General features: G+C 31.5%; 1 protein-coding gene and 2 long non-coding RNA genes across 3 annotated transcripts; 1 reads left to right on the forward strand and 2 right to left on the reverse strand.

The window, feature by feature from the left end:
- Positions 1-805: 805 nt before the first annotated feature.
- On the reverse strand, positions 806-2,039 carry LOC124219288 (uncharacterized). Its single transcript, XR_006883361.2, has 3 exons — positions 1,763-2,039; positions 1,062-1,606; positions 806-928 (listed from the first exon to the last, which is right to left on the reverse strand). It is a non-coding gene; the product is annotated as an uncharacterized lncRNA (long non-coding RNA).
- LOC124219287 (haloacid dehalogenase-like hydrolase domain-containing protein 2) lies at positions 1,940-5,510 on the forward strand. Its single transcript, XM_046626635.2, has 4 exons — positions 1,940-2,203; positions 2,451-2,747; positions 3,955-4,165; positions 4,244-5,510. The coding sequence occupies exons 1-4, from the start codon at positions 2,109-2,111 to the stop codon at positions 4,409-4,411; spliced, it is 771 nt and encodes a 256-aa protein (XP_046482591.1). The 5' UTR covers positions 1,940-2,108; the 3' UTR covers positions 4,412-5,510.
- A 6,344-nt stretch (positions 5,511-11,854) lies between these two features.
- Positions 11,855-14,422, reverse strand: LOC124218683 (uncharacterized). Its single transcript, XR_006883150.2, has 3 exons — positions 14,272-14,422; positions 12,919-12,977; positions 11,855-12,582 (listed from the first exon to the last, which is right to left on the reverse strand). It is a non-coding gene; the product is annotated as an uncharacterized lncRNA (long non-coding RNA).
- Positions 14,423-14,622: the final 200 nt, after the last annotated feature.

A 14,622-nucleotide genomic window follows, 5' to 3' on the forward strand; every position in this document is an offset into this window, starting at 1 on the left:
TAATCATAGTGTTAATATGATAAAGATACATAATAACGTATAATAATATTATGGCTCTTTGTAGTGCGAACTACATCTCGTAACATGGTTTTTAAGCCTTGATTAGTGAACTTCATAGTTATTTCTATCTAGGGATATTCCAAATAGTTAGACATTTGTTTTAATACCTTATGGTTACAAGATTCTCGTACGTCGAGTTTGGTTGGTTGATAAAAGTGACACGCAATAATAATAGTCGATAAAATATACGGACGTTCCGGTCCGATGGTACACTACATCCAAGAATTAGCGGGAGAGAGAGAGAGAGAGAGTGAGAGTGAGGGAGAGGGAGAGGGTGAGGGAGAGGGAGAGGGAGAGGGAGAGGGAGAGGGAGAGGGAGAGGGAGAGGGAGAGGGAGAGAGAGAGAGAGAGAGAGAGAGAGAGAGAGGGTATGTTCTGATATACACTGCGAGCACCGTAAGGTGTGACGTCAATTTAGTATACTGCGAAGCCGTTCCTTTATAGTTGGCTATACTGGTTACTGTTTAAAACGGAACGCAGTACAGTATTGGGAAATCTGCCGGGGGCGTGGCTTCTCCTTGCGGCAGAAGCAGTAACTATTTTAAAACGCATTTTTAAATCAGCTTTCGTGTTCTTATGTGAAAGCGTGTATTTATTTACAGTTATTAAACTCGAATTTTCAAAAAAAATTCAATAAAATATGAAAATTTCAATACAAGAAATTTCTGAGTTTGCAAATACTCAGCCTAGTCATAAAAATTTTATTGGTGGTGAAGATATACTTGATGCGGGACATCTAATAAAATGTGGCCTACAGCAATCAGATACTAGTTGTGATAATGAGTATAAAATAATTGCATTCTGTCTCCAAACTTCTCGTTTAAAAGATCCACCGCATGAAATTGTGGGTGCAATATCGCAACATTGGCTGCAATGAAAAATAAAATTTAATGTTTATTGTTTTTTATTTTTTGTGACAAATATTACACTACAAAAAATTTCATTTCATATTGATGATAAACAAATAATTATGAAACGAAATTCTATAGGTAATTACTTACATGTTGGTATGAAGTCATTTTTGGTGAAATGTAATGAAAACACTTTTTTTGACTGTGTAACCTCATTCCCAATTTTCAATGCTTTTATCCAAGCTAATCGACGATCAATTACTTCATCTTCACCAAATTTATTTTTGATTACTACAAAACTAGAATTTGCCGAAGGAAAAGTGTAAAATCGAACTGTATTGTTCTTACTAGACTTGCTATTACACCCATACACGCAGCAGAAAGTTTTATTTTTATTTTCTCGTGGTGGAAACTCCATGATTAAATTTTTTGATCAAATATTGAAATTTAAGATGTTTTTAAGTAATAACTAAGCTTATAGATAATAATTGATTACTTAATATTTAAAAAAAAGTTTAACACTTTTAAACTACATTTCTCACATATTATATTTGGTATCAGCAGTTTAAGCTTGACCTGCACAGAGTAGTTTATATTTGATCCGTCAGGTAGCGTATCTGAGTGGATGATTTCCCAATACTGTGATCGACATTTTTTGGCGTTACTTTCATTCCATACATAATATTTGTTTCACACTGCAATAAACACAATTTCTTCAAATTTTCCATTTTTGTTTTTAACGGCCGGTATTTTTAAATGACAATATTCGATAATAATAATTATCAACAGTGGAAGCTGTTAAATTTCTGAACGCTGTTGATCACGTGATGAAAGCACTAAGAGCACCTTACCTCGAAAGCACCAGTATTCACAGTAGAAAAATGGCGACGATTTATGACGTCATATATTTCCCCAGGATACTGCGACTGTACAGGACTGTATACTGTCAGTCAATAACGGAACGAATATCTCCCCAGTAAGAGCACTGAACAGTGCTCGCAGTGTATGTAGAGGACCTTCTCACTGTATACAGTCGGATTCTACTCTTTGTACGATACTTTGGTCTATGCCGTGGCTTGTACTTCACAGCTCAGCAGCTCATTCGTTTGCTATTTTTCGCATTTTTTCAATTCTGAAATCAACGTTTTCATTTTTATAAAGCTGGAAGTATATACCGATCAGAAAAAAAAATAAAATATGACGCAAAGAATAAGGACAGTTCTGATAGACCTCAGTGGAACACTTCACGTAGGCAATGACGTCGTGCCAGGAGCTGTGGAAGCTTTAGAAAGGTCCTCCAAGCCTATGTTTAAATTCTCGATTAATTAGCATACTTTGAGCATTTATGAGTGTGTGAACTTGGAGCTACTTGCAGCGATATTGCGTCTTGCATTGAATGTTGCTATTTGTTACTGTTGTGAGCCTGCCTGGTCTATTTCATAGAATTCTCTGGGAACATGATGTCTATTTGTTGTTAATACTGTATGCACTGGACTATTGTTAGTCATAACTTCGTTATTCTGTTACAATTACTTGCAGGCTCCGGAATACCAATGCATCCATAAAATTTGTCACCAACACATCAAAGGAGTCAATGAGATACTTGCATGCTCGTTTAAATAAAATTGGGTTTGAGATCGATAAAGATGAAATCTTCAGTTCGCTCAACGCAGTTAGACAAGTATTAATATCTCGTCAACTAAGTCCCCTGTTGTTAATTGATGATGCAGCAATGGAAGATTTTACAGACCTTGTCAAAGACAGCCGACAAAATGCTGTGGTTGTTGGATTGGCACCTTCCAAATTTCATTACCATGAATTAAACAAAGCTTTCAGGTCAGTTTCCCTAAGCCAGCATCTACAATTATTGAAGTCGACTCTTCACAACTTGCAAAGATCTTTTACTACCACATGCCTATAGCAGAATCTTAAAGCCAAGGGTGACATAAGAAACAATTTTGCGTAAGCAACTCATGAAAACACCTTCAATGTTGCAGTTTCTAAAAATATAAGTTGGTGCGCGTTCAAAAAATACAGGAAAAATCAAGGAATTTGAGTTGGGGTATGGAAAAGTCAGAAAATTTCGAAAATAGGTCAAACACTTCGATTCGACTACTAAGGTTAGTTCTGAGTTTTTGGCACTTTATTTAAAGCTAGATTTGTGGAAGTTTTTTTGATGCATTACAGTCATGCTACTTGAAACTAGAATGAACAAAATTCTTACAACTCATTTCACTCTGTAACTTTGTATCAGGTTTTGATAATATATAAGTGATCATTTTTTAACCTTTGAGCTTTTCCGGAGAAATCTTAGATTAGCTAAATCGAATACCTTCTTATGTCGTTAGGTGCTCGTAAACTATAGAGGAACTTCCAAGTGAAATGCAATAATTCTTACCATATAAAAAGTTTTAAAGAGAATGATTAAACAGTAATACATATCAATTGAACTATTTTTCGTACCTTTCAGAAGTGTTTTACTTAGTGCGAGTGGTTTTTGAGTTATTTAGAAATATGTATCAAGAAATTTTGTTTTCATGATATTTATTTGAAATCAGAAAAGAAAGTACATAATTCATTAGACATCTTATTTGTGATGGTAGAATTAGGAAGATACAGGAATAAATCATAGCAGGAAAACCATTGGTAAATATCGCGGATCCCATGATGTATAGTATGGTCTTCCTAGTATCAATATGGTTGAGACTCAAAATGTATTGATCGTTTGTGTTGCTGGTTGCTTGCTTGTTTCTGAGGTATGTACATATATTAGACAATGATATCAGATAAAGTTGACCAAAACTCAAAACTATGGAAAAAAAAAGGTTTATATGCTATTGCGGAGAAGTTAGGAAAGACTGGAGATCTTAGCTAGGAAAACTGGGAAAACTCCTGGTATTTAAAAATTAATATTGTGTAGCCAGCCGAAGGCAAGACATCACTTCGAAAGTCCTGAAGACAAGAAGTTATGGAGAGTCTACTGAATGAAAAAAAAATTTGTATGTGTATCAAAATTTATTAAATCACTTCGTGAATGCTGCAGACTTCTTTTAGAAGGTGCATCATTGATAGCTATCCATGAAGGACGATACTACAAGCATGAAGATGGCCTGGCATTAGGACCTGGACCGTTTATAAAAGGCTTGGAGTATTCCTCAAATGTGAAGGCCGAGGTAGTTGGTAAACCTACGGCTGAATTTTTCAAAGCAGCCTTAGGAACTGCAAGGCCAGAGGAAGCAGTTATGATAGGCGATGTAGGTTTTATACAGTACATGACTTTGTTCTAATATTGGTTAACAACGATGTGTCATGGATATCAATTTCAATGTAAGGATGTGAGAGACGATATCGCTGGAGCCCAAGCACTTGGCATGAGAGGAATCCTTGTGCAGACTGGAAAATACAGGGAGGAAGACGAAAACAAGATATCGCCAGGACCGTATAAAGTATGTTCGTCGTTTGTAGAAGCTGTCGAAGCTGTCATACAAGAAATAACTTAAGCATTTTGGTTTATAACTGGCGATTTAGGTATAAAAAAAATTCATTTAGAATTAAGTCAATAAAAAGAGCGTTAAAATAATTCACCTGCAAATTCAGATTTTCCCAAGTCATGAATTACGCTAATATAAAGGGGAGGCCATAGTTAAATCCCGACCTTAATAAAATATCGATTATACTTGTACGAGTGATATTCCGCTTCAATTTGCCTAAAAAAGAACTCATCGTACCTAAAATGACAGGAACATTGCTCGACAAAATTAGAAATGTGGGGTAGAATGGAATCTCCCATACATACATGCATTAATTGAATTGACTGATTAAGTTGACATGACATAGCATTGCTTACTTTATTATTATTATCATTAATATAGTTCATGGTTTTATTCGTAAAACAAAAATATGTAATAAGTTTTCAAATTAGCATAAAACTGAGGTCAGTATTTCAACGTGGACTTTTATTCCACACTGGGCATTTTACCTCTGCTTCCCATATGTTGGCACAGGTATAATAAAACTAGCAGATTGCTAAATTAACGTTGGATATACTTGCTTTTATTATAAAGAATGCATGTTGTTATAATAAAAGCTTCAGCAAGAAGAAAAACGTATCTATAGTTACGATACAATATGGCGTCTGCCACGAATATTTGAATACATTTCTAACACCATATAATTTCATTCAGTTATTACTTCGGAATAACGAAATGACAGATTTCAAAACCCAATTTGATGATATTCAATTAATTAAAAAAAAAATAAAAAATGAAGCACTTCAGACCATGACAATGAAATTGCGTCTGTAAATTAAAAAACTACTTTCTGACGAGTATACTATTTTTGGTATCCCTCAATGTTTGTCCGGTTCTCCTTTTCCATACCCTCATCTCAATATAAACTGTAAGTAATAAGTTCGAGTGGTTAAAAGTTCAAATATTGAATAACTTTTTAGTTTTCAACACCTTTGGTGATATAAGAAAAGGATTGGTTTCGGTCGAAAATTGCTTTTTCTTATTCCTGTTACGTCCCAGCCGATAATTACGGCTGCACCCTCTCTGTATCGTAACTTACCGGCGTGCAATTATCATAAGAGAGCACACATGCTCATACCATAGCCTTTAAGAACCATATAGATATAGATTTAGTTATCACCTTGGCGTGTAATGGTCACGGACCAACAATCGTTCATGTAATATTTTCATTTCTTTATTTTATATCCTCAATTTCAACTTAGACTCGCGAACTCTCACTGACCAAACTTAAGGAACGTGAGAGAAGACAAGACGAGCAGTTGACACGGTATCATGCTTAGAATTCAACTTTGCATTCTTGCAATTAACTCTCTTGTCAGCATTGCACCGATTGGCCTCTTCAAGACCAATCGTCTTGCACTGACGTCAGACCATTACACACCTCAAAAATAGAAAACGTTATAGATCATTCTGTTAGCGCACTCATCTTCCGAAACTTCGAACTTTAGAACAGCTAACCAAGTGAATAACACTAAAAACCCACATCTCGAAATTCAGTTAACGAACGTATTATTTTTAATAAACGTGTATTCTGAATTAAAGTGTGTATGTAGAGCGAATTATTTCAAGTCACCCATAGTGATAGTTGGCACGACCCACAACAAGTTCCAGATCGAAACAGGCTGCTCTCGACGTTTGTCCCAGATCGTAACATTCCGACGAATCTTTACGTTTTCAAACTAGTCTAGTCGATAAGCTCAAAATGGTCTAAAATAGAGATACTGCTCCTAAAATTATGTGCGATAGCTCATTGGATTCGGAATGACGCCTAGACAAAGGTGCTAAAAAAGTTTATCAGCACATAAAAAATTGCAAAAGTTATAACCAATTAAAGATGAAAAAAAAAGGCATTTCGTTTTTCGCCAATATCTCATAGACTATTAATAGTTCTGAAACTTTAAAAAAAGATTCTTAAAGAAGAGGAAATTTCAAATAAAAAACTCCTAGCTCTCGGTACTCTATCTCCATTATTTATAATTTTAATTTAACGCTGAAAATGGGTCTCCGCGCTTCGTTTTTAGGTCGCGCGCGCGGCGTCAAAAGCGAGTACGACACATTGATTCATTTTTTTAGGGTACTGAATTTTTATTTAAAATTTGTTAAAATGATGGTGTGTTTTGAACACTTCAAAAAATTTATCCCCGTTGGAAATTTTACTTAAAGTTAATATTTCATCAAGTTAAACGATTGTTAAGTAACAAAATTTTCTCGAACTTCCGTCTTCATTGTAAATGAAAAAAAACGTTTAAATAATTGTCACAAAAATATTTCGCTTCGTGGAGCCTTTCTTATATACATAGTCAACAATATCACGCCATAAAAGTTGAAGAAATATTCATACTTTGTTTGTAATAATTTTTGTACTCGAACAAAAACTGAACAATCCAAGTAATACTGTTAAAAAAAATTTTTTTTTTTCCTAATCATGATATTATCGTTTTTTTATTAATACAAGATATTAATTGATTTTTTTTTTTTTATTTATTAATTGATTCAAAATTTTTTTTCACAACTTTATTATATTATAAATATTATGAGTTTTGAAAAAAAAATTTTTTTCCTAACAACAATTTTTACTTGTTTATAATCGTTTTTTTTATATTTCTATTGTTTAAATAATTAGTTGAGAAGTTATTTTTTATCTAAAAATCATAATTGACAGTCCTCTATAAAATAACAAAAAAAAAATTTTTTTATCAACAAAGTTGAAAATTTATTTATATCAATCTGTTATAAATAAATTTTCAACTTTGTTATATTTTTTTTCTCAAACTTATAAAAATTACAAAAACAACCATATATAACAAAGTATAGAAAAAAATTTTGTTCAATTTTTTATTTTAGTTTTAAAAAACACGTGCTACAAAAGTTGCAGCGGCTGCTTTATTTGTCTACTAAAAAACTAATATAACTCTTGAACTATTACAGACACGAAATGTTATTGCTAATCTGTTGTTATGCGCATTTGTTTATAAAAACTGATGTTTTTTTCGATGTTTTGGGAACTTTTATGACTTCTAACTTTTTAAATAATGCAGATACGGTCATAGACCTTCAAGGCAATTCTGTTAAGTAATAAAATATATCAACGTTGCAGTTGTTTGTTTATAAATAATGTCATTTTTCAATAAATTTATGCCATTTTTCTCTACATTTTATGGTTCTCTCTCTTCACAGTTATTATTTTGCCTGTAATATTCATCATTTACTTTGAGTTCTGTACTTTACAATGAGCAGCTGCTTCTTTCAGAGGCCAAGTCTTTTGACCGACCCTTGATCCTGATCCCTTCTGTTACCTGTTTTCTTTGCCGACTTTTAATCAAAATCACAGGTTTATTCAACAATATAATTTTCTCTTCACATGATTTGTGAAAATGTTTGCATGTTTTTAAAGAATAGATTGTAATCGACATTAATTTTTTATGAAATAACAAAGAAATTTAGAGACAAACGGCATAAATTCATTGAAAAATGACATTATTTATAAACAAACAACTGCAACGTTGATATATTTTATTACTTAACAGAATTGCCTTGAAGGTCTATGACCGTATCTGCATTATTTAAAAAGTTAGAAGTCATAAAAGTTCCCAAAACATCGAAAAAAACATCAGTTTTTATAAACAAATGCGCATAACAACAGATTAGCAATAACATTTCGTGTCTGTAATAGTTCAAGAGTTATATTAGTTTTTTAGTAGACAAATAAAGCAGCCGCTGCAACTTTTGTAGCACGTGTTTTTTAAAACTAAAATAAAAAATTGAACAAAATTTTTTTCTATACTTTGTTATATATGGTTGTTTTTGTAATTTTTATAAGTTTGAGAAAAAAAATATAACAAAGTTGAAAATTTATTTATAACAGATTGATATAAATAAATTTTCAACTTTGTTGATAAAAAAATTTTTTTTTTGTTATTTTATAGAGGACTGTCAATTATGATTTTTAGATAAAAAATAACTTCTCAACTAATTATTTAAACAATAGAAATATAAAAAAAACGATTATAAACAAGTAAAAATTGTTGTTAGGAAAAAAATTTTTTTTTCAAAACTCATAATATTTATAATATAATAAAGTTGTGAAAAAAAATTTTGAATCAATTAATAAATAAAAAAAAAAAAATCAATTAATATCTTGTATTAATAAAAAAACGATAATATCATGATTAGGAAAAAAAAAATTTTTTTCAACAGTATTACTTGGATTGTTCAGTTTTTGTTCGAGTACAAAAATTATTACAAACAAAGTATGAATATTTCTTCAACTTTTATGGCGTGATATTGTTGACTATGTATATAAGAAAGGCTCCACGAAGCGAAATATTTTTGTGACAATTATTTAAACGTTTTTTTTCATTTACAATGAAGACGGAAGTTCGAGACAATTTTTTTACTTAACAATCGTTTAACTTGTTGAAATATTAACTTTAAGTAAAATTTCCAACGGGGATAAATTTTTTGAAGTGTTCAAAACACACCATCATTTTAACAAATTTTAAATAAAAATTCAGTACCCTAAAAAAATGAATCAATGTGTCGTACTCGCTTTTGACGCCGCGCGCGCGACCTAAAAACGAAGCGCGGAGACCCATTTTCAGCGTTAAATTAAAATTATAAATAATGGAGATAGAGTACCGAGAGCTAGGAGTTTTTTATTTGAAATTTCCTCTTCTTTAAGAATCTTTTTTTAAAGTTTCAGAACTATTAATAGTCTATGAGATATTGGCGAAAAACGAAATGCCTTTTTTTTTCATCTTTAATTGGTTATAACTTTTGCAATTTTTTATGTGCTGATAAACTTTTTTAGCACCTTTGTCTAGGCGTCATTCCGAATCCAATGAGCTATCGCACATAATTTTAGGAGCAGTATCTCTATTTTAGACCATTTTGAGCTTATCGACTAGCCTAAACCTCAAGAATCCGAAAAACAGGTTCTTAGGAAGTGGGCGGTCTGGTTGTCGGTTTGTCAGTCTGCCCGACAATCTTCCGCCATCATCTTGGAAAGTATCGTGTCGAAACCGACTCGATGCAAAAATTTGAAACTTATAGGTTTTACAATCAAATGATAGGCATGAAAAATTGCCATGTCCCGTTTAATTTGAACTTCCGATTCTACCGGAAACAAGTCAGTTTTCAATGTTTTACCAAGAAACATACCTTTTCCTTATTACTTTTTCTAAGTACCTAATCGATTATGTTTTTCGCGGTTTATATATTTATTTTTGAAAAAAATTATAAATGTTTTGTTTATAGAATTTTTTTTCCAATTATTCTTTCGGCACCTTTTCATTTAGCTGCCAAGTCCTATCATTTTCAGATTTTTCACCCGGCCGTGTTCCAGCTCATCGCGGAAGTTTCCCACACAGCACAATATGTTTCAGAAATGTTTCAGAAATGTCTTATCAGAAACATGTTATATTCCATTGCAACATTTCAGAAATATGTCAGAGATATGTCCATGTCCGCATATATAACTAACGTTTTATAGCTGACATATGTCAGAAATATGTCAGGAACATTACGGTAATATGTCAGAAATATTTCCGCGATATATTTCAGAAATGTTTCAGAAATGTCTTATCAGAAACATGTTATATTCCATTGCAACATTTCAGAAATATGTCAGAAATATGTCCATGTCCGCATATATAACTAACGTTTTATAGCTGACATATGTCAAAAATATGTCAGAAACATTTCGGTAATATGTCAGAAATATTCCCGCGATATATTTCAGAAATTTTTCAGCGATATATCTGAAAATGGTGACTGATATATTGCTGAAACATTTCCGAAAGATATAGTGAAAATATTTCTGATATATTCCACAATACATTTCAAAAATCTTTCAGGTAATAAAAAAAGTCCTGAATCTGAGTAAAATGATTAATTATATAGGTATCTTACAAAGTTATTTATTTTCAAATACATTATAAAATCCTACAGACTCATGTCCATATTAAGTCGTGAATCGAAGGCTTCTTTTGAAATATACATGAAAGTAAGTACAGTCTTCTTCTCAATATAAACTTATCGTTATATTATTATAATTATATTATTTTGGGAACAATAATGCATATGAAAATATAGGTTTCAATAATTAAGCTGATATAGGGCAGTTTTTTGCTTTACACAATATTTACAAAGAAATGTTACGTAACACACGTAGTAAATGTTACTACACATTAGGGTGGGCCAAAAAAAATGAGTATTTTTTTTTATTACTTTATACTCTGAAAATCGGTTGCTAGATACCTCTAAAGAATTCTCACCAAATATGAGCTCTTAATTTTGATAACAAGGTCCTCCGCTTTGCAATTTTCCATTTTTTCCTGAGTATTAGAAACAAAAATTCATATCTCTTTGACAACTGTTCGTTAAAAAATATCTCCCCTCATATTCTTGTAGGAAATCGAACGCTCTACAAAAAAGGTCTCTTACAATTTTTTCGTAAACCTTACCGTTTAAAAGATATCAAAGCTTAAAGTTTAATTATTTTGAGAGAAATTTCTGTTTTGCTTATGAATTTTTTAACTCGCTTACAAAAAATTTTGATGAATTGCACAACTCATAGTTTTGTAGGAAATTAACTGCTCTACAAAAATGGTGTCTTATGATTTGTCGATTAAGTTAAGCGTTTAAAAGATATTCATCGTCAAACTTCAATGCATACTAATTTAAACAGTTTTTGATGAATAATTCGAAAAATTTCAATTTAATTTATAAGCTTCATGAAAATTTATTCCAATGTGAGTTCCTAAGAAAAGAGAAATGTTTTAAACTATTTTTCTTTTATTTTTTTAGTTCTATATATTATAATATATATATAGTTACATATATTATATAGAACTAAAAAAATAAAAGAAAAATAGTATAAAAATATATATTAAAAATTGAAAATTAAAAAATATATTTTATTTTTAGTTCTATATATTATATAGAACTGAAAAAATAAAAGAAAAATAGTTTAAAACATTTCTCTTTTCTTAGGAACTCACATTGGAATAAATTTTCATGAAACTTATAAATTAAATTGAAATTTTTCGAATTATTCATCAAAAACTGTTAAAATTAGTATGCATTGAAGTTTGACGATGAATATCTTTTAAACGCTTAACTTAATCGACAAATCATAAGACACCATTTTTGTAGAGCAGTTAATTTCCTACAAAACTATGAGTTGTGCAATTCATCAAAATTTTTTGTAAGCGAGTTAAAAAATTCATAAGCAAAACAGAAATTTCTCTCAAAATAATCAAACTTTAAGCTTTGATATCTTTTAAACGGTAAGGTTTACGAAAAAATTGTAAGAGACCTTTTTTGCAGAGCGTTCGATTTCCTACAAGAATATGAAGGGAGATATTTTTTAACGAACAGTTGTCAAAGAGATATGAATTTTTGTTTCTAATACTCAGGAAAAAATGCAAAATTGTAAAGCGGAGGACCTTGTTATCAAAATTAAGAGCTCATATTTGGTGAGAATTCTTTAGAGGTATCTAGCAACCGATTTTCAGAGTATAAAGTAAAAAAAAATACTCACTTTTTTTGGCCCACCCTACTACACATACTATACTAGTGCGTAGTACGAAATGTAAAGTCGTGAACCAAAGGCTTCTTTCGAAATATACGTGAAAGTAAGTATAGTCTTTTTCTCAATATAAACTTATTATTATATTATTATGTTTATATTATTTTGGAAACAATAATGCATATGAAAATATAGGCTATAATAATTAAGCTGATATAGGGCAGTCTTTTGCTCTGCACAATATTTACGAAGAAATGTTACGTAATACACGTAGTACATGTTACTACGTATAGTTACTACTATACTAGTAAATATGGTGTATAGCAAAAGACTGCCCTGTATCAGCTTAATTATTATAACCTATATTTTCATATGTATTATTGATTTAAAAATAATTTAATTATTATAATATTATAATAATAAGTTTAAATCGAGAAAAAACTATACTTATTTTCATGTATATTTTAAAAAAAGCGTTTGGTTCACGACTTTACATTTCGTACTATACGTGCTTCATTCTAATAATACTTAATTTAGTTTGTTGTTCAACGAGTCGACGTTTATGTCTATCTGAATAGCAGTCGTTACTTTTTCTTTTACGTGTCATTTTCTGAAATCAAATATCATAAATAATACAAGTATAATAAAGTATAATATTCAATGTTGCGAACATAAAACTTTGAATAACAAAAGGTCAGTCAATAATTTCTCATTTGATGTGCAGGAAAATAAAAGTTTATTCTGAAAAGTCTGAGAACTAATGTTTGTCAGGGTCTACTATACAGTTGACTGCAAAGTTAAGTTGTTTAACATAAAATATACACTGAAAATATGGACGTCATGCCACTATTGATATTAGATTAGTGTGATTGCCAATCGAATGGTAGCTGGTTACCCAATCATTTGATCAAACATAAACTAAATGATTGGTTAATAATAGTCTTACCTAAAACGTATGTTGTATATTTCGAATACACAGTTGACTGTCAGCTGCTCAACCTTTTCCTGCAATTATTACAGATGTTTCAAGATTTAGTTGTAAATACGTGAGTGTGATTCAAAGCAAATAACATGTAATTACTGATCGGCGGTCTCCACCTAGTCTGATATCTTTCTAACTAAAGCTAGATTACACGAGGCTCAAGGTGGTATACGCCAGATTGAAATAACGTATAAGCAGAATGTTTTGTGAGAGTATATTCTGCTATTTTATAATCAACAATGATAGGAATGTGCATAAAACTGAAGCTGACATAGGACGTATATACAGAGCTCTGTACATGCCTTATACAGCTTTTTATGAAATAGCCTTGTTCTATTTGGGCCAGCGAGATACACTAAGTGTTTCATTAGGGCCCGTCTATATGTATAGCGTGAAAAATAATTATAATGCATAATAATATCCTATAATAATTATAGTTAAAATGTTAAAAACGTACAGTTTTGAATATACAGGCCTCAATCAGTAATTAACTAGTGAAAAGTAAACCGAAGTTTGATAACGGTCGGCGTATCTTCAAGTTTCAATTGATCAACAATTTAGTATAAATTAAAATTAGCCTTTATTAATAAATCGCGACACTATACGAATATCGGAATATGCATAATTTAATACTGCATAAGGCAATTATGCCGTATCGTGTGATTTTCCATCAAGGGGGAAAATCATTATGCAATTTGAAGGATAATTATCAGGACGAATTTTTCTTTGGTGAATCATTCTGATTTGGATAAACGAAGATCTGTTAACCAAAAAATATGAGAAAAAAACCAGAAATTTCCACACACAATTTCCACTATTTCTGACTTTTTCTAAATATTTGGTCAAACACTCTTAGTTCATCCAGATCACAATGATTCTCCAAAGGAAAAGTTATTCTGACAAAAAGTTATCCTTCAAATACGTAGCATGATTTTTTCAATTCTGTGGAAAAGCAAACGAGTACTCACTCGTGAGAGGTCAACTGCGGTTAGGAAATAACCTTGTTGAGTAAACTATAAAAAGATTTAATATTATAGATGTTTCATAGTTGGGAAGTCAACGATGGTAATTATTTTATTTAATTCACAGCTTGACAAAAAATTATAAGCAGTATAGTACTTTCTGTTCACACATAAGCCGGTATTTCAATTGCATACCATTCAACACGTGGTGGCCAAGGATAGCCGATTTAGCAAGCAAACTGCAGAACCGCGTACATAGCAAATATGCACGTAAATATGTAATTATGCCAAGTAGCTAAGGATATTTTTTGGTCTAATTCTCTACACATTTATTGGAAATTAAACATTTACTTACCAAATATCCACTTTTCTTGCCACGTGGGTTTCTGTAATTTTCTCAAGAGATCCGTGGTATCTAACGACCTGTGAAACGCGGTGCGAAAGAACAAGAAAGCTCGAGAATGAAGGATGGAAGAGTGCACGACGCTGCGCGACGGTGATGCGCGAAAAATTGGCGCGCGACGCTCGACACTCGCGCTCGAGTATGCGACGTGATGCCATATTTTTAGGGTTTTTCAGCGCTTCCTCGCGGATAAAACGCGAATAAATAAGGCGCGTTAATTTGAATTAATATAAGTACGACGGTAATTTTAATAAACATATACGTAGAATAAGAATGTGAATAAATATTATAATATTACAATTA

Source organism: Neodiprion pinetum, chromosome 5, assembly GCF_021155775.2.
Source record: "Neodiprion pinetum isolate iyNeoPine1 chromosome 5, iyNeoPine1.2, whole genome shotgun sequence".
Taxonomy (NCBI): Eukaryota; Metazoa; Arthropoda; class Insecta; order Hymenoptera; family Diprionidae; genus Neodiprion; species Neodiprion pinetum.

Excerpts from the sequence above, each read along its gene's own strand:
- LOC124219287 (XM_046626635.2), top strand. The coding sequence starts at position 2,109 with ATGACGCAAAGAATAAGGACAGTTCTGATAGACCTCAGTGGAACACTT. Across the intron at positions 2,748-3,954 it reads GAATTAAACAAAGCTTTCAG|ACTTCTTTTAGAAGGTGCAT; the intron begins GTCAGTTTCCCT and ends TGAATGCTGCAG. Across the intron at positions 4,166-4,243 it reads AAGCAGTTATGATAGGCGAT|GATGTGAGAGACGATATCGC; the intron begins GTAGGTTTTATA and ends TTTCAATGTAAG.